The sequence below is a fragment of the Cetorhinus maximus genome, chromosome 19 (assembly GCF_964194155.1).
Source record: "Cetorhinus maximus chromosome 19, sCetMax3.hap1.1, whole genome shotgun sequence".
In the NCBI taxonomy this organism is placed as follows: domain Eukaryota; kingdom Metazoa; phylum Chordata; class Chondrichthyes; order Lamniformes; family Cetorhinidae; genus Cetorhinus; species Cetorhinus maximus.
The window spans coordinates 70,185,867-70,205,832 of record NC_135897.1 but is presented as its reverse complement, the minus strand read 5'-3'; the positions used below and the strand labels follow the sequence as shown (position 1 = coordinate 70,205,832).

General features: G+C 44.8%; 1 protein-coding gene across 1 annotated transcript in view; it reads right to left on the bottom strand.

The window, feature by feature from the left end:
- The window catches only part of sphkap (SPHK1 interactor, AKAP domain containing), a 167,995-nt gene extending 157,638 nt beyond the window's left edge, over window positions 1–10,357 (bottom strand). Inside the window, exon 1 of the mRNA XM_078564068.1 lies at window positions 10,049–10,357. Within this exon, the coding sequence (XP_078420194.1) occupies window positions 10,049–10,338 (290 nt within the window). The 5' untranslated portion in view covers window positions 10,339–10,357. The remainder of the gene's footprint in view (window positions 1–10,048) is intronic.
- Between the last annotated feature and the right edge of the window lie 9,609 nt (window positions 10,358–19,966).

The following is a 19,966-nucleotide window of genomic DNA, read 5'->3' as shown; positions in this document are numbered from 1 at the left end:
TCCTTGGAGGGGAGCGATCGCTGGTGGGGTGTATCCTCCTGAAATGCCATGCAACTCTCCTTTGTTACTTCTCCCTCTCCATGACAATAACAGAGGGAATGCAATACCTAGCTCTGAGAAACCCACACTATGTGTTGTCACAAAAACGCGCTTTATGTGAAGAAATGATTTTTGATCCACTGACCAGAAACCCGAATTGAATTTTTAAAAAAGCCAGAGACTAAAGGTGATTTGAGTTTGCAGCCAACGATGGCTACCTAATTTGCATCACTGTACTTTCCACATTCCAGTCTATTAAGATGGAGACACCATGTCTGCAAAGACCCATCAAGGACAATGACCAGGAAGATGTGAGTGAACAACATATCCAGCCCCCATTAGCAATACATTAAGGCAATCACCTGGGTTATTCAACTGGTGGAGATGAATCTTTAAACCTAATCACTTGGACAATGGGATCCTAGTTGAGAGGGGGTTCCCAGACATAAACTCATCAAGCTACACTGGGAATGTCTTAAACACAATCACTTGAACAATGGGACTCTGGTTTGAGAATAGGATTCCCAGACATGAACAGATTAAGTTACAAGGGGAAATACACTAGTAATGACCATTTTTGAATCACTGGATGATGGTCATGTGACAGGCCCACTCTTTGTGCACCTAAGCTTCTGAGACATCGATGAGAGAAGTTCTGAGTGGGGTCCCTCTTTTCTCCCTCTCTCCAACCCACCTTGCAAACTTCAAACTCTGTTTGCTGATTATCACCACCCAGAGTTGCCTTTGCTGCAGACAGAGGCTTCTCAAGGGAAATCAATCCTACACTACTATTCCCAGAAGGACAGCCAAATCAGTTGGCTATGTCTTCAAATCACATCCAGTAGGGAAGCAGCAAGACCATCGCATCCTGAAACCAACCAAGTCACCAAACTATGGACCATATACCCCTTCTATTTCTCTGGACTGTTTGTGTGTGTGTGTGTGTAAGTCAGTGCGTAATTTATTATTTTTACTTAGACTGAATTAAGTTCAATAAGGCAAACCCCTTTCTTTGTTAAACTGAAGAAAACCTGTCCAATTAGTTCTTTATGATGACAGCACATGAATAGTTAAACACTCAGCGTATTGGCAAGTATATCCTTTTCACAAACAGCCTGTTACAGTCAAAGAGGAATGGGAAAAGAGGGGAGCCATTCGACCCCTCCTCACCTGGTCGTAACAGAAACTTGGGGGCTTGTCTGGGATCGAACCGAGAGACAATCAAGGAATTTGAAGCAGGAAACCAAATTGATCCCTAGAAGTAATTTTAAAACTTCAGTACAGGTTTTCTTGTGGTTTTCAGTGATAGAGTGCTAAAAACTGCTACATTTGAGGCCAGCATCTTCCTAGAACTGAGTGAGGTAACTTGGGACAGTTTAAAACTCCCATCCATTGAAGAGTTAAGGAGCATAGCTAAATTTAGAGATACATATCCATTCAAAAGCTGGAAAACCCAAAATCTGAGAGCTTGTGGTCAACCAGCTTGAAACTGAATTTGAAGATACGGAGACAGGAGTAGAATCCGAAACAGACAGGCTAGCATCAGCAAGGATATAGCTGGAACAGCGGAGACTTCAGCTAGAATTCCAAGGAAGAGAAAAGGAAATGGAGAGAGAGAAGAAGGAAAAAAGGGAAAGACAGCAGAGAAGGGAAAGGAGGAAAGGGAGAGATAGGAATGGAAGGAGGACCGAGAATTCTAGGAAAGGGAGAAAGAATGAGCTTTCCAGAGAGAGAAACAAGAAAGGGACTTAAGGCAGCTTGAACTGAGTATAGAAAGGCCTACTGTACCCAGTGAAGGCAGTACTAGTGAGGGAACTGCACCTAGCTCAGGACCGTGTGCTGAGCTATTAAAGTTCCCTAATTTTAAAAAAAAATTCATTCACGGGATGTGGGCTTCGCTCGCTGGGTCAGCATTTATTGTCCATCCTTAGTTGCTATTGAAAAGGTGGTGGTGAGCTGCCTTCGTGAATCGTTGTAGTCCATGTGATGTAGGTACACCCACAGTGCTGTTAGGAAGGGAGTTCCAGGATTTTGACCCAATGACAGTGAAGGAACCGTGATATATTTCCAAGTCAGGCTGGTGAGTGACTTGGAGGGGAAATTGATACCAATGTTTGAAGAGGGAGATGTGGAAGCATTTTTCATCTCATTTGAAAAGCTTGCCAAGCAGTTATGTGGCCAGCGGAGGGCTGGACCCTACTACTGCAAAGCAAACTAACAGGAAAAGCCCATGAGGTTTACTCCCTATTGTCCGATGAACGTTTGTCAAACTATGAGATTACCAAAAAAATGCTTTCCTGAGCTGTACTGGAAACATGCTACTAAAAAATCTGAATTCTCCAATAACAGTCTGAACAAACTTACACTGGAGTTTGAAAGGGTTAAGCAACTTGCTTTCGACCAGTGGGTATGTGTGCTTAAGATAAAGTCCACCTATGAAAGCCTCAGATGTGATCCTCCTCGACGCAATCCAAAACTATCTTCCCCTTTCCATAACAACCCATGTTGGTGGAACAAAAAGTTTCAAGAAGCAGGAAGGCAGCAACTCTGGCTGATGATTACAAGCTCGTCTGCAAGCCCTTTCCCCAAGGGAAACCCTTCCCTTGTCCCAAAAACCTGAAAAGAATAGAAGGTAGGAGGGTGATCAGAGGATGAACAGTCACAGACGAGAAGGAAGAGTTGGAAACACAGGGGCCCTCCTCAAGCTAAAAAGGAGGCTGGTGAGAATAGGAGTGATGCCTGAAAGCCTTGTGTTTCTATTGCTACAAGACAATACACCTTCGGGTTGACTGCTGGAAGTTACAGAGAAAATCTGTAGGTTTTGTCAGGGTACACCAGACCAGTGTAGGCAAAGAGGCCCTAGTGAACAGCACAGCATGCAAGACTGTGGCTCTAACCACAGCAGTAAATCCCTGTAAACGGGGGAACTCAACAAAATCCCTTAGAGTTAAGAGAAGTGGCCCCATAGCCCTCAAGAGAGACAAGTTAGCCCATAGTCATACTTAGGGATAGAGGGGTCACCCAATTCCTTCTGCTGGGAAGGGGCATGGCCTTTCCACCAGAGAGCACATTGAATGCGAAAGTATTAGTGAACAGTATAGGGGGTGGTATACGCCCATACCTTTATAATCAGGTGCACCAGGATTGCAAGTTTATTTCAGGGCTGTTGGTGTTATCACTAGTTTACCTGTGGATGAGTTCGACCTACTCCTTGGTAATGATCTGGTGGGGGTGAAGGTGGTAGCTTCCCCAGTGGTGCTTGAGAGACCGAACAAGGTCAGGGAGACAGAACAATTACAGGAGACGTCTCTGGCATTTTCCCTAACTGTGCAGTGACCCGGTCCATGGCCAAACAGGCTCTGTCAAGGGAGGCCGAATTGGCACTACAGGCAGATGACCCTGCCATCTGGTTAAGTGAATCCTTCTTCAGAAAGTTAGATGAGATGAAGGCAGATCTTCCTTGGTGAGGGCTCAGCAAGCTGACCTAATGTTAAAAAGGTTAGCACAGACTGCCCAGGCTGAAGCTGAAGCAGGGGGAGTTCCAGAATGCTACTGTTTACAAAAATAAGGCACTGATGAGAAAGTGGAGACTGCCTCACAGACCTGAGGACAAAGAGGGATCGACCAGATTATGGTGTTACTGAGGTACCGTCAGCAAATATTGAGGGTAGCCCACAAAATTCCAATGGTTGGACACGTTGATATCCATAAAACCCAAGTCCACAAAAACAAGCATTTCTATTGGACACACCTTAATAAGGATGTGGTGGAGTTCTGTAAAACCTGTTACACGTGCCATGTTGTGGGGAAGCCCCAAACTGCAATAACACCTGCCCCCCAATTCCTATATCAGCTTTTGGGGAACCATTCAGCAGGATGTTGGTGGATTGTGTGGGAATCCTGCCAAAAACAAAAAGGGGTTACCGGTATCTTCTCACTGTTATTGGTGTGGTTACACAATCTCCAGAGGCAATTCCCCTGAGAACTAACTCTGCCAAGGTATTGGTGGAGGGGCTATAACCCAATTCTTTACCCAACATGAGCTGCCTGCCAAGATCCAGTCAGATCAGGGCATGAATTTTATGTCCAATGTTTTTCAAAAGGGTAATCTGGGTATAATCCAGCTAAAATTCTCAGCCTACCACCCACAGTCACAAGGGGCTTAGGAAGGTACCACCAGACCCTAAAGATAATGGTCAGGTCATACTGCTATGAGTACCTCCCAAAACTGGAACAAAAGGCTGGAATTTCTTCCGTTTGCCAGCAGGAACTCACCCAATCAGTCCATCAGTTTTAGTCCCTTTGAATTAGTTTATGGACACGAAGTGAAAGTTCCTCAAACTAATCAAGGAGAGGTTTTTAGAGCAAATGGAAGAATTTTCCATGTTAGATTACATGTTCGTGTTCTGTGAGCAGCTCATGAGAGTGTGTACTGTGGATCAGCAGCATCTTAAGACCTCCCAGAAAACTAGGAAAAGGCAGATATGCCAAGGCCAGAACATTTCAGCCAGGAGACCATGCGTTAGTGCTACCGCCAATACGGGGTGAACCGCTGAAAGCCCGGTTCTGTAGCCCATACAAAGTAGCGAAGAGGATGGGTGAGGTGAATTATTTAATTGATACCCCAGACTGCAGGAGAAAGCAAAGGCTGTGTCGGGCCAACATTAAAGCAGTCTGACAGCTATGAAGGGAGACAAACAAGCACAGGTCTGTCAGGCTTGGAGGAAAGAGGAGGGCAAAAAGGACAGTGTGGACAGGTCAAAGAGAGAGTGAGGCCTAGATGGTTTCTAATTCGAATCCCCTACCTGTCAGTTAGCTAATACCGAAATGTCGGTGACATCAGACACCATGCTCTCCTATTTAAACACAGAACAGAGAGGAGACCTGACAAGGCTGCTCACAGCATTTAAAGAAATCTGTAGGGACAAAACTAGGGTGCAGAATGTGGATGTAGGACAGACCCCTCCCATAAAGCAAAGTCCCTATTGCCTAGGGCCCAGGAAACTGACCCAGTTTGGGAGGAAATTCAGCGCATGCAGGAGCATAACCTGATCAAGCTCAGCCAGAGCAGCTGGAGTTCTCCAGTGGTGCACATGCCAAAGCCCGGTAGCTCAACAAGGCTTCACATCAGGAAGGTTACTGCAGTGACCAGAGCTGACTTCTACCCGATTTCCTGCCTGGAAGAATATATTGATAGAGTAGGAAACACCACTTACATAACAAAAATAGACTTGTTAAAAGGGTATTGGCAGACTCCCTTCATCACCAAAGCCAAAGAGATCTCGGCTTTTGTCACATCAGATGGCTGGTTCCAATGCTAAGTTATGAAAGATTACGAAATGCCTCAGCCACCTTCCGAAGGCTGATGAACCAGGCAGTGGCCGGCCTACCCAATAGTGTAGTGTACCTGGATAATCTGGTAGTACACAGTGACACATGGAGGGGCCACCTAGACCAGGCGGAAACCCTCTTCTGAAGGTTACAGTCAGCTGATCCAGTGGCAGTTCTTGGAAAGAGTGAATTCACTAAAGCTCAGGTAACCTACTTAGGGCATGTTGTGGGTCAAGGGTGGGTGTTGCACCAGGCAGCGTAGGTACAGCCATTGATGGATTTCCCCATCCCCAAGACTAAATGGGAAATAATGCAATTTTTGGGAATGTGTAGGTCTACTGCAAGGCTGCCCTAAACTTCAGAATTATAGCCGTACGTCTGACAGGTTCGTTATAGAAAAGCGTGAAGGTAGTGTGGTCAGGGAGGAGCCAAACAGCTTTCGAGGGGCTGAAAGCCATATTAACCAACGATCTGGTGCTGGCAGCTCTGAACTTTAACAAACTATTTCATGTAGGAATCGATGGATCAGGCATTGAAACACCAGTTGGGATTTCTCCAAAAAATTAAACAGACACCAAAAGAGATACTCCATTGTGGAGAAAGAAATTCTGTGACTGTTACTCACTCACAAGCACTTTGAAGTATATGTCCGAAATTGTTATAGATGGACCTTAGCTCAGACAGATTGCAACCCCTGGACATTTGTGGAGAAATTCAAAACCCAGAATGCAAGGCTATTTCGATGGAGACCTCTCTTGCTACTTTATCACCTAAGATTACCCACATTGCAGGAAAAACAGAATATGATAGCTGATGCTTTATCCAGAGTTTAAGCAAGCACAGAATCACCCCAGATAAAAATTAAACAGAGCATAACTATAGCAGTGTAAGATTGATAAGTGAGTGCTTGAGGATGAATGTTTGTGAATTTTTTTACAACCTTATAATGAAATGCTCCTGTCATCACATTTCATTAAGTATGATGTGGAAGCATCATGAAAAGGTGTTTTATGTAAAATAATGATTTTAATCCACTGGCTAGGAACTGGGACAGAACTTTTTAAAAAACAACTAAAGGTGACTTGAGCACGCAGCCAATGATGGCTACCTAACTTGCATCAATGTACCTTCCACATTCAAAATCAATTGAAATGGAGGCACCATGGCTGTAAAGACCCATCATGGAAAATGAACAGGTGAATATTAGCGAACCACATATCCTGGCCCCATTAACAAGGCATCAAGGCAATCAATGGAGGTTTTCAACTGGTGGAGATGAACCATTAAACCTATTCACTTTGATAATGAGACCAAACTGAGAGGGGGTTCCCAGACAGGAACTCATCAAGCTATAATAGGAATGTCTTAAACCCAATCACTTGAACAATGGGACCCTGGCTGGGATTCCCAGACACGAATGAATTAAGTTTCAAGGAGAAATACACTGTAATGGCCATGTTTGAATCACTGGGAGATGGTCATGTGACAGGTCCACCCTTGGTGTGTTTAAGCTTCTGCTTTCTCTGCAGTAAGAGGGCAAGCAGCTGAGACACTAACGAGAGAAGACTCAAGTGGGGTCCCTCCTTCTTCCCTCTCTCTCCAACCCACCTTGCAAGGTTTTGAACACTGTTTTCTGACCATGACCACCCAGGCATATCCGTGCTGCAGAGGCACCTTGAAGGAAATCAACTGTACACCACTATCCCCAAAAGGACAGCCAAATCAGTCAGCTACATCTTTAAATCACATTCATGAAGGAAACAGCAGGACTGACAAATTCATCCTGAAGCCAGCCAAGTCACTGAACTTATGGGCCATATACCTCTTTATTTCCCTAGGCTCTAATTCGATAATCTATCCTTCCCCATTCTGGTATCTATTTGTGTGTGCGCATGTGCGCACATGTGGAAGTTGGAGCATATTTATTATTTTTACTTAGGCTGGGTTATGTACAATAAAGCTAACCCCTTTCTGTGTTAAACTCAAGAAAAACTGTCTGATTGTTTACGTGTTGTGATCATAAAAGAACCAGTTAAACACTCACTGTATTGGCAAATATATCCTTTGCACAAAAACCCTGTTACAGTCAAATGAGGATTTGCCCGCTTACTGCAGAGAAAGCAGAAGCTTAAACACATCAAGGGTGGACCTGTCACATGACCATCTCCCAGTGATTCAAACATGGCCATTACAGAGTATTTCTCCTTGAAACTTAATTCATTCGTGTCTGGGAATCCCAGCCAGGGTCCCATTGTTCAAGTGATTGGGTTTAAGACATTCCTATTATAGCTTGATGAGTTCCTGTCTGGGAACCCCCTCTCAGTTTGGTCTCATTCACTCACTCCTCACCTAATCGTAACGGGCTCAGATCTCTTGGTCTCACCCTCCCATAATCACTCAGACTGACCTCTAAAGCCATGTAGGCAGAATGCTTAAAAATTAACTCTAATAAAAAATTCCCCCCAGCTGCAGTAAACATCAATCACAAGTGTTAACAATTTCTTTCTTTCCATGTCTCAGGTAATCTGGGCAACAGTTAATATTTTTCAATCTAACTTATCCCCCCCACCCCCACCCTCCCACCCCCCCGCCCAAAGTGAATTGAGAGCATAAGAACTATGAAACTTGGTGAGGGGATGGGCAGTGTAGCAGCACTGGTCCTCATTTACATTTATTCCATTGAGTTGGCTGGGGACACAGCAGGTAGATTGGAGGAGGATGCCAAAACTTGTTAGAAAATTACACATTCTTGATTTTGGGATAGAAAACTAATGGAAACATCTTGTCACTCCTATTCTACCCAGGAAATGTATTTGGTCTGATTTTACACAAGGAAAGGTTAAATTCTGGGGGCAAGGTTTAAGAACATCAACAAGGCTCTGGTACCAAATTGAAACTTTTGCAATAATGGCTACTTTCTATAAGACATGCTCTCTGGTGCTTAACTCGCAATATTCTGGATGCTAGCTAGTTTAGGAATGGTTCTTTTATATTTAGAGAATGTAAAAAGACATCCTTGGAGAGGAGACTTGCAGTAGATTTTACAATGCTCTGTCAACATCAAAAATATCAAACCTTTCTCTTAAATATTTCTTACCATTATTGCACTGAGCGAATTGAATGTCATCTGTGAATAATGTTCACAAAAGAGCTATTGGTAATGTTGTTTGAACAGAATAATATCACAGGATTCACAGGACAGCCTTTTGAATAAGTTTACTGAATTATGCCATACTGTGTAACAAATTATTTTTGAGCTTGTGTTAATCCCTACACATAATTAGTCTCTACACAGTAATCTATGTTTTATATGACCACCATTATTTTTCCTAGACCATAACAAATACTAAGTACTTTATTTTGGATGCAATATATTCCGAGTTAGTCTGCATACATTTCATACACACTCAACTACATATTTTTTTCCAATTAGTGTGGCTGTTCCAAGGCTATAAAGATATACAGAAATGAGAAAAAGAGACGAAATTGAACCTTCCAATCCATTCCTTCCAACTATGTGGACAGTATGAATTCTTTCCAACTTAGTTAATTGTCTCCCACAGAAGATAAACTAAGTAAATTTCCTACGTTAAAACAGAAAAATTCTTCCCAACATACCCACCAAAATGAAAATATGGAAGATATCAATCTATGTTATAATGCAGGATGATCATCCTGTTTACAAATTTTTAACAAAATTGTAAATGTGTTTTTGATGCTGTGAAGAAGCTAGCAAAGGGAATCTGCAACCATTTATATATTAACAATCCCAATTTCATCCTGCTGGAATTACAGCCCCTATTGTACCCCATATCATAACTGCTTTCATACAACGTTCACCGTCTCAACACTCCTGGCAAAGTTTGCAACTGAAAGGAATCAATTCCAGCCAGTAGACCACTGAGAATTTCAGAAAACAGTGGACACTTGTGATTTCTCCTGGTTGCACATTCTAAAAATGACTAATCTTTCAAAATCATGGTCGAAATTTTACGCAAGCAGGATTTTACGGTCCTGCCCAAGTCAATGGAGTTTAGAATGGCTCTTCGCATTTTACGGCCTTGTCCCCGCCGTGTCAGGGCTGTAAAATTCCGGCGCGTATGCCCACTTGGAACACACTGAAGCATCAATCTGCATCAATGGCTCTCAATCAGTGGTGGTCATTACAAAGCAGCAGCACATCTACCCTTCCAAAAAGAAAATAACTTCAGTATATATCTCAGGAGTCACACAAACAATGCTAAGTACACAAGAGTGGGTTAAAAACACTAATTCCATATTGGGGTTTAGATGACACACATAAATTGCTCAGGCTTTACTTTTACTGATTATGGTAACATGTGAATGTCACATTGGAATTACAGTTGCACTCTGGTGACTCACTTTGTGTACAATTATTCGATATATTATGTAGTTTGCGCAGACAATTAAATGCAGCTTAATTGCGTGGTTTGATTGATAATAGCAGGGAGAAGTCAGATGAAATGTGTATCGCTGGCACTGTTACTAATGAGGATTTAGGATCTTGTTTAACATGAGTTGGTAGCGAAGCATTAATAGACAGCCATGTATTTAGGTTAGTTCAGAATAAAAGGAAACAAAGCTCTTTACATCAATTGAATACCAAATGACAAAAGAATTTAAAAAGAAAGCTCTACAAGAAAAAACAGCTACATACCCTGGTACAGAAAGCAAGCTACTGCGATCCATCACTGAATTACTGAAAACGCGCTGACTCCAGCTGTAGTCTCTCACCAGAGAAACAAGCACAGTAAAACATAGGTAAGTCCTTAATGGTATTATGCTTCCCACCTCTATTGATTTCAGGATCACATTGGCATTGGAAAAATTCCCTCTTTGAAGCTTTAAACCACAGTAGCTTGTACTTATCTCTGCACAGCCAGCAGCAGTGACACTCTCTTTAAGCAACAGCGAGTAAAATGATTGCATGTGACAGTGGTTGAGCATCCCACACAGAGAACACGTTGCACTCAGGCATGGGAGTGAAACCCCATAACCTTCTACAGCAGACTGCAGGGCACCGGTGCTCAGCTGACGTACATCTCGTGTCCTTGTACATGTTAAATAGGGCATTGCATTCCTTATGATTAACTCTTCTACCATGAAATGAATGTCATACCTAAACAAGTTTAAAAAAAAAATCACCAGCAAACAATAGATTTTTTAAATAATTAAAATTTGAGGGCAGTCGCCCCATTAGGACCCCTCCAAATGGTAAGGCTGTCTTCTCAGCAGCCCTTTTAAAGGGACAGCATTACTTTCAAAGCTCCATTACAGGAAACAGAGCAATGTACGCCTGCCATTGGAAGCTCAGCAACATAAGTAGTTTGTTCATGCTCCAACACATTGTCATTACATGACCAGATTCCCTTTTGTTAAGATATTTTCTCCACACCGCATCCTGAAATAAGGCAGATAGCAAACCTATTCCTAAATCTAAGCCATTGCCATATTAAAACCAAGCACCAGGAATTGCTAGTATGACACACAAAAATTAGGAGCAGGTGTAGGCCATTTAGCACCTCAGAACTCTCCTGCCATTCAATAAGATCATAGCCTGTCTGATTGTGGCCTCAACTCCAACTACCCCACCACCCTGGACAACCAACAACTCTCGACTCCCCTGTTGATGAAAAATCTAACTCAGATTTGAATATGACCCAGCATTTACTGCTCTCTGGGGAAGAGACTGCCACAGACTAATGGTCCTCTGAGAAAAACAAAATCTCCTCATCTCGGTCTTGAATAGGATATCCCAACTTTTTAAACCATGTCCCTTAGTTCTAGATGATGCAGTCTCCCAAGCCCCTCCACACCTCATCACGATTTTCGAAGTTGACATAAAAGAAGAAAAAAAGTACCTGCATTTGTATGGCACCTTTCATACCTTTAGGATGTCCCAAAGTACTTTACAGCCAATCCAAGTGCAGTCACTGTGGGAAACACAGCCACCGATTTGTGAACAGCTAGGTCCCACAAAAATAAATAATGATAAGATAATCTGTTTTAGCTGTTGGTGGAAGGATGTGTTGGTCCAGGCACTGGGGAGAATGTTGTGTATTGTACTGAGAAAAGACTAATGAGTGGGTTCATGGCCGGCAGCCATTATTGAATTAACTTTATTTACACCTTCCCAACAGAGAGGGCAGCAGAGAAAGCAATGTAACAAAATGCTTGTTTTTTGCAATGCAGCACAGATAACACATCTGCCCTTCCTCAAAAAATACCATGGGATCTTATATGCCTACCTAACAGGGTTGACAAGGCTTTGGTGTGAAAATCAGCACTTCTGACAGTGCAGTACTCCTTCAACAAAAACAGAATTACCTGGAAAAACTCAGCAGGTCTGGCAGCATCGGCGGAGAAGAAAAGAGTTGACGTTTCGAGTCCTCATGACCCTTCAGCAGTTCTGCTGAAGGGTCATGAGGACTCGAAATGTCAACTCTTTTCTTCTCCGCCGATGCTGCCAGACCTGCTGAGTTTTTCCAGGTAATTCTGTTTTGGTTTTGGATTTCCAGCATCTGCAGTAGTTTTTTGTTTTTATGTCAGTACTCCTTCAGTAGTGCACTGAAATGTCAGCCTAGATTATGTGCTCAAAAATATGGAGTGAGATTTGAATCCTTAATTTTATGATTCAAAAGTAAGAGTATGACCACTGAGTACATCTGTAGGCCTTGGGATAAACTTTGATTTTCTGGTATTGCAATGGGCTGTGCATTTCTCCACTGGTCGGGGGAGGGGGGGGGGGTGGGGGCATACATCTCTCTTAAAGAGAAAAAGTCACCATCAGAGAACTTTGGGTGACAAAGAAGTTGAATTTCCACAGGGGTTCTACTTGTCCTCTGTAACTTCGGCAGAAGAGCAGCAAAAAACCTGGAGAAATAGTGTAAGTTTTGCCAATGCCAGTTTTCCACAGTTTTCCCGATTCTTCCACCAAGTTATATCAGATAAGAGTGAAAAACCCCCTTGGAAATTCACTCTGGCAAATGTCACAAATGACTAGGATTGAATTCAAAATCCCTTCTTCTTTCTGCGTTTGCTGATTTCTTTTTTCAAACAGTTAATGCTGATGAGCAGAAGTGATCTTGAGTGGTCACTGACTTGACAGTGTGAGTGAAACTAATTATCATTCAATTTAACTGAAATTGTTGCAATATATTTGTATAATTGTAGCACGTTACCGAATCATGCCAATTGATATGGTCACTGCAGCACTTTGATTGAGGCTAATTCATACTTAATCCTTCAACTGAAACATTCGCCAAAAATAATAGAAGCTCCAGAAACATTATAACATTTAGAAATTAGTACAAGGACACAGGGTAATTACTGATAGCGGAATTTTGTAATTACTTTATTTGTACTTTGACAATATTGCGTAATGTTTCTGAGTGACTGGGTTTGTTGGACAATCTAAAATAATTTTGAGGTGCGTGTTCATTGTCCTTGTTTACTCTTTTATTTATAATTCTGTGTATGTTGGTTAATCGAGCCTTTACCTTGAATTGCCATCTTTGTATTTATGTTTGATGTTCCAGGTCATTTCATTGCAATATTCTACTAAAAGAAGTTTTGGGATGAAAGTCAGGAGCAAGGGCAGGATTTTTAGCCCGTGCCAGGATTGGGGAAGGAGCTGGGCCTGGAATTTCACACTCCAACTTAGGGTCTATTGAAGGAGGCCAATTAGGGTTTTCCAGTCAGCCACTAGGTCCCCTCAGGCAATGGGGAAATTGTAGCTGCCTGGAGACAGTAGACCAGGTTGGGGGCAGCACTCGCAGGCTTAGAGGTCCCCCCCTGTCTGTCTGGTTCAGTAGAGACTGCAGACCACCCTGTGGAGGGGTTCACCCACACCCCCAAACACCACCCCCAAAACACACCCCTCTCAAACACCCCTAAACACCATCACCCCCCCCCAAAAGCCCCCTCAAACACCCCCACCTCCCCCCAAACACCAACCACCCCAACACCCCCTCCTCAAACACCGCCACCACCACATCCCCAAAACTCCACCCCCTCCCAAACACCAGCACCAGCATTAGGCCATAAGACGTAGGAGCAGAAGTAGTCCATTCGGACTCTCAAGTCTGCTCTGCCATTCAATGAGATCATGGCTGATCTGATAATCCTCAAATTCACTTTTCTGCCTTTTCCCCATAACCTTTGATTCCCCTACTGATTAAAAATCTATCTATGTCAGCCTTGAATTTACTTAATGACCCAGCCTCCACAGCCCTCTGTGGTAAAGAATTCCACAGATTAACACTCCTCTGAGAGAAGAAATTCCTCCTCATCTTTGTCTTAAATGGGTGACCCTTTACTCTGAGATTATGCCCTCTGGGCCTAGACTCATCCACAATGGGAAACAACCTCTCAGCATCATTTTTTTAATTCATTCATGGGATGTGGGCTTTGCTGGCTGGGTAAGCATTTATTGTCCGTTCCTAGTTGTTCTTGAGAAGGTGTTGGTGAGCTACCTTCTTAACCACTGCAGTCCATGTGTTGCAGGTACACCCACCGTGTAATTGGAAAGGGAGTTCCAGGATTTTGACCCAGCGACAGTGAAGGATATATTTCCAAGTCATATTGGTGACTGACTTGGAGGGGAACTTCCAGGTGGTGGTGTTCCCATCCATCTGCTGCCCCTATCCTTCTGGGGGTTGTGATCATGGGTTTGGAAGGTACTGTCGAAGGAGCCTTGGTGAATCCCTGCAGTGCATATTGTAGATGGTACACACTGCTGCAACTCTGCGTCGGTGGTGGAGGGCGTGAATGTTTGTGGATGTGGTGCCAAACAAGTGGACTGATTTGTCCTGGACAGTGTCCAGCTTCTTCAGCGTTGTAAGAGCTGCACTCACAGGCAAGTGGGGAATATTCCATCACACTCCTGGCTTGTGTCTTGTAGATGATGGACAGGCTTTGGGGAGTCAGGAGGTGAGTTACTCGTTGAACAATTCCTAGCCTCTGACCTGCTCTTGTAGCCACAGTATTTATATGGCTAGTCCAGTTCAGTTTCTGGTCAATGGTAACCTCCAGGATGATGATAGTGGGGGACTCAGTGATGGCAATGCCATTGAACGTCATGGGGCAATGGTTAGATTCTCTCTTGTTGGAGATGATCATTGCCTGGCACTTGTGTAGCGTGAATGTTACTTGCCACTTGTCAGCCCAAGCCTGGACATTGCCCAGGTCTTGCTGCATTTGGACATGGGCTGCTTCGGTATCTGAGGAGTCGCGAATGGTGCTGAACATTGTGCAATTATCCGCGAACATCCCCACTTCTGACCTTATTATGGAGGGAAAGTCATTGATGAAGCAGCTGAAATGGTTGGGCCTAGGACACTAACCTGAGGAACTCCTGCAGCGTCGTCCCAGGACTGAGATGACTGACCTCCAACAACCACAAGCATCTTCCTTTGTGCTCAGTATGACTCCAACCAGTGGAGAGTTTTCCCCCTGATTCCCATTGACTCCAGTGTTGCTGGGGCTCTTTTGATGCCATTCGGTTAAATGCTGCCTTGATATCAAGGGCAGTCACTCTCACCTCACCTCAGTAGTTCAGCTCTTTTGTCCATGTTTGAACCAAGGCTGTAATGAAGTCTGGAGCTGAGTGGTCCTGGCGGAACCCAAACTGGGCGTCAGTGAGCAGGTTATTGCTTAGCAAGTGCCGCTTGATAGCACTGTTGATGACCCTTTCCATCACTTTACTGACGATGGAGTAGGCTGATGGGGTGGTAATTGACCGTGTTGGATTAGTCCTGCTTTTTGTGTACAGGACGTACCTGGGCAATTTTCTACATTGCTTGGTAGATGCCAGTGTTGTAGCTGTACTGGAACAGCTTGGCTAGGGGCGTGGCAAGTTCTGGAGCACAAATCTTCAGTACTATTGCCGGAATATTGTCAGGGCCCATAGCATTTGCAGTATCCAGTGCCTTCAGCTGTTTCTTGATATCACGTGGAGTGAGTTGAATTGGCTGAAGACTGGCATCTGTGATGCTGGGGAACTTTGGAGGAGTCCAAGATGGATCATCCATTCAGCACTTCCAGCTGAAGATTGCAGCAAATGCCTTATCTTTTGCACTGATGTGTTGGGCTCCTCCATCATTGAGGATGGGGATATTTGTGGAGCCTCCTCCTCCAGTGAGTTGTTTAGTTGTCCACCACCATTCACGACTGGATGTGGCAGGACTGCAGTTGGTTATGGGATCGCTTAGCTCTGTCTATCACTTGCTGTTTAAGCTGTTTGGCATACAAGTAGTCCTGTGTTATAACTTCACCAGATTGGTATCTCATTTTTAGGTATGCCTAGTTCTGCTCCTGGCATGCCCTCCTGCACTCTTCATTGAACCAGGGTTGATCCCCTGGCTTGATGGTAATGGTAGAGTGGGGGATATGCTGGCCCATGAGGTTACAGATTGTGTTCGTGTACAATTCTGCTGCTGCCGATGGCCTACAGCACCTCACGGATGCCCAGTTGCTGGATCTGCTTGAAATCTATCCCATTTAGCATGCAGGTAGTGCCACACAACATGATGGAGGGTATTCTCAATGTGAAGGCGGGACTCCATCTCCACAATAACTGTGCAGTGCTCGCTCCTACTGATACCGTCATGGACAAATGCATCTATGGCAGGCAGGTTGATGAGGATGAGGTCAAGTATGTTTTTCCCTCTTGTTGGTTCCCTCACCACCTGCTGCAGACCCAGTCTAGCAGCTATGTCATTTAGGACTTGGCCAGCTTGGTCAGTAGTGGTGCTACCAAGCCACTCTTGGTGATGGACATTGAAGTTCCCCACCCAGAGTACATTCTGCACCCTTGCTACCTTCAGTGCTTCCTCCAAGTGATGTTCAACATAGAGGAGCACTGATTCATCAGCTGAGGGAGGGCGGTATGTGGTAATCAGCAGGAGATTTCCTTGCCCATGTTTGATCTGATCAGGAGTTGGTGTTGAGGACTCCCAGGGCAACTCCCTCCTGACTGTATACCACTGTACCACTGTGCCGGACCTGTCCTGCCGGTGGGACAGGACATACTCAGGGATGGTGATGGTGGTGTCTGGGACATTATTTGTAAGGTATGATTCTGTGAGGATGACTATATCAGGCTGTTGCTTGACTAGTCTGTGAAATAGCTCCCCAGTTTTGGCACTAGCTCCCAGGAGGACTTTGTAGGGTGAACAGGGCTGAGATTGCCATTGTCGTTTCTGGTGCCTGGGTCGATGCCAGGTTTAATTCCTTTTTGGAAAAACTCAGCAGGTCTGGCAGCATCTGCGGAGAGCAGCACAGTTAACGTTTCGAGTCTGTATGACTCTTCAACAGAACTAAGTAAAAATAGAAAAGAGGTGAAATATAACTTGGTTTAGGGGGCGGGTTTGGGGGGGGGGGGGGGGTGGGGGGGACAGGTAGAGCTGGTTAGAGGGCCAGTGATAGGTGGAGATAACCAAAAGATGTCATAGACAAAAGGACAAAGAGGTGTTGAAGGTGGTGATATTATCTAAGGAATGTGCTAATTAAGGGTAGAAAGCAGGACAAGCAAGGTACAGATAGCCCTAGTGGGGGTGGGGTGGGGTGAAGGGAAGGGATCGAAATGGGCTAAAAGGTAGAGATAAAACAATGGATGGAAATACATTTAAAAATAATGGAAATAAGTGGGAAAAGAAAAATCTATATAAATTATTGGAAAAAAAAGGGGGATCGGAAAGGGGGTGGGGATGGAGGAGGGAGTTCAAGATCTAAAATTGTTGAACTCAATATTCAGTCCAGAAGGCTGTAAAGTGCCTAGTCGGAAGATGAGGTTCTGTTCCTCCAGTTTGCATTGAGCTTCACTGGAACAATGCAGCAGGCCAAGGACGGACATGTGGGAATGAGAGCAGGGTGGAGTGTTGAAATGGCAAGTGACAGGGAGGTCTGGGTCATGCTTGTGGACAAACCGAAGGTGTTCTGCAAAGCGGTCATCCAGTCTGCATTTGGTCACTCCAATGTAGAGGAAACCGTATTGGGAGCAACGAATGCAGTAGACTAAGTTGAGGGAAGTGGAAGTGAAATGCTGCTTCACTTGAAAGGAGTGTTTGGGCCCTTGGACGGTGAGGAGAGGGGAAGTAAAGGGGCAGGTGTTGCACCTTCTGCGGTTGCATGGGAAGGTGCCGTGGGAGGGGGTTGAGGTGTAGGGGGTGATGGAGGAGTGGACAAGGGTGTCCCTGAGGGAACGATCCCTGCGGAATGCTGCCAGGGGGGTGAAGGGAAGATGTGTTTGTTGGTGGCATCATGCTGGAGTTGGCGGAAATGGCGGAGGATGATCCTTTGAATGTGGAGGCTGGTGGGGTGATTAGTGAGGACAAGGGGGACCCTATCATGGTTCTGGGTGGGAGAGGAGGGTGTGAGGGCGGATGCATGGGAGATGGGCCGGACATGGTTGAGGGCCCTGTCAACCACCATGGGTTTTGTTTTGGATTTCCAGCATCCGCAGTTTTTTGCTTTAATTCCTTTTTGTGTGACTTTGTAGCAGTTTGTTACAACTGAGTAGCTTGCTAGGCCATTTCAGTGGGCACGTGAGAGTCAACCACATTGCTGTGGATCTGGAGTCATGTGTAGGTGACCAGGTAAGGACGACAGATTTCTTTCCCTAAAGGGCAGCCAGATGAGTTTTTACAACAATTGACAATGGTTTCATGGTCATCATCAGACTTTTAATTCCAGATTTTTACTGAATTCAAATTCCACCATCTGCCTTGGCAGGATTTGAACCTGAGCCTCCAGAGCATTACCCTGGGTCTCTGGGTTACTAGTTCAGCGAGAATTCCATGATGTCATCGCCTCCCCCTGACTCTACCCTGTCAAGCCCCTCTACCCTCCCCCTCTACTCTGTCAAGCCCCTTAAGAATTTTATATGTTTCAATAAGGTTGCCTCTCATCCTTCTAAACTCCAATGAGTACAGGCCCAACCTACTCAACCTCTCCTCATAAGAAAATCCCTCTATACCTGGGATCAACCTAGTGAACTTTCTCTGGATTGCGTCCAATGCCAGTATATCTTTCCTTAGATAAGGGGACAAAAACTGTTCACAGTATTCTAGGTGTGGCCTTGCGTTGTTTTAGCAAGGCTTCCCTATTTTTATACTTCATTCCCTTTGAAATAAAGGCCAACATTCCATTTGCCTCCCTTATTATCTGCTGAACTTGTATGTTAGCTTTTTGGGATTCATGCACGAGGGCCCCAAATCCTTCTGTGCTGCTGCTTTCTTCAGTCTTTCTCCATTTAAGTAATATTAAGCTTTTCTATTCTTCCTGCCAAAATGCATAACCTCATATTTTCCCACATTATATTCTATCTGCCGCATTTTTGCCCACTCATTTAACCTGTCTATATCCCTCTGTAGACTCTGTGTCATCCTCACCACTTGCCTTCCCACCTATTTTTGTATCATCTGCAAACTTGGCAATGATACACTCATTTCCCTCATCCAAGTCATTAATAGATATTGTAAATAATTGTGGCCCCAGCATTGATCCCTGTGGCACTCCACTAGTTACAGGTTGCCATCCTGAAAATTCCTCCCATATCCCAACTCTCTGTCTCCTATTAGTTAGCCAGTCTTCTATCCATGCTGATATACTACCCCCAACACCATGGGCTCTTATCTTATTAAATAGCCTTATGTGTGGTACCTTATCAAACAACTTTTGGAAATCCAAATATTTGGAAACCCACCACCCCCCAACAACCCCCCTCCAATGCCCCCATCCCCACCACCACCACCACCCCCTGAAACACCACCATCATCCCCAAAAAGACCACCACCTCCCCCCCCACCAAAAACACCAACACCCCCTCCACAAAACATCTCCACCCTTCCAAACACTATCACCCACACCCCCAAACACCACCCCCCAAGTGGTGGCCTGGGTGCAAAGGCCATTTAAAAAAAAAAAATTAATTTGTTAGAAAGAGGGTGCCTCCATTTTAGGGTGCCCTCTCCATCACTTATCTGCCCTGGCATCCTGCTGGTGCTTTCAAGCATAAGGCCTCCTGTTGGCCTTGACAGCCAGCCTGCCATCCTTGATCTGATTACAGGTCCGGCTTGTGGTCATTTGTTAGCCAAATTGGGGAAAATCTCAGATGAGTGACTGTTTCCCACACAGGACGGAATATAATGTTGGCAACGGATGTCCTGCCCACTGGCTGCAGAACAGGTGGGAGCCCTGTGTCGCTTCCATTGGGCAAAGCCCACAGAACTAAGTGCCCATCAGGCATTTAACGGTTGTTGGGCCTTTCTCAGGATTTAGAATCTGGGGGTTGGGGGAATCCCACCCCTGAGAGCTGTTGGCCAATCAGAGGCAGGGAGCTCTTCATTGCCCGTCAGCGCCACCAGGAGCAGTTTCTAGTGCCGGTAATGGGCCCACCAGAGACCTAGGATCCCAAGGTACCCAGACTTTAGGTGAATGAGGACAGGACAGGGTTGAGGGGAAGGGGTTGCTGACTGACGGGGAGGAAATCGGGAGAAAGGGCCAGGGTTGTCTCTCAGCAGGATCCCACCGCCTCCTCAATGTCGGTTCCCTCAATCAGGAATTGAGAGCCTTT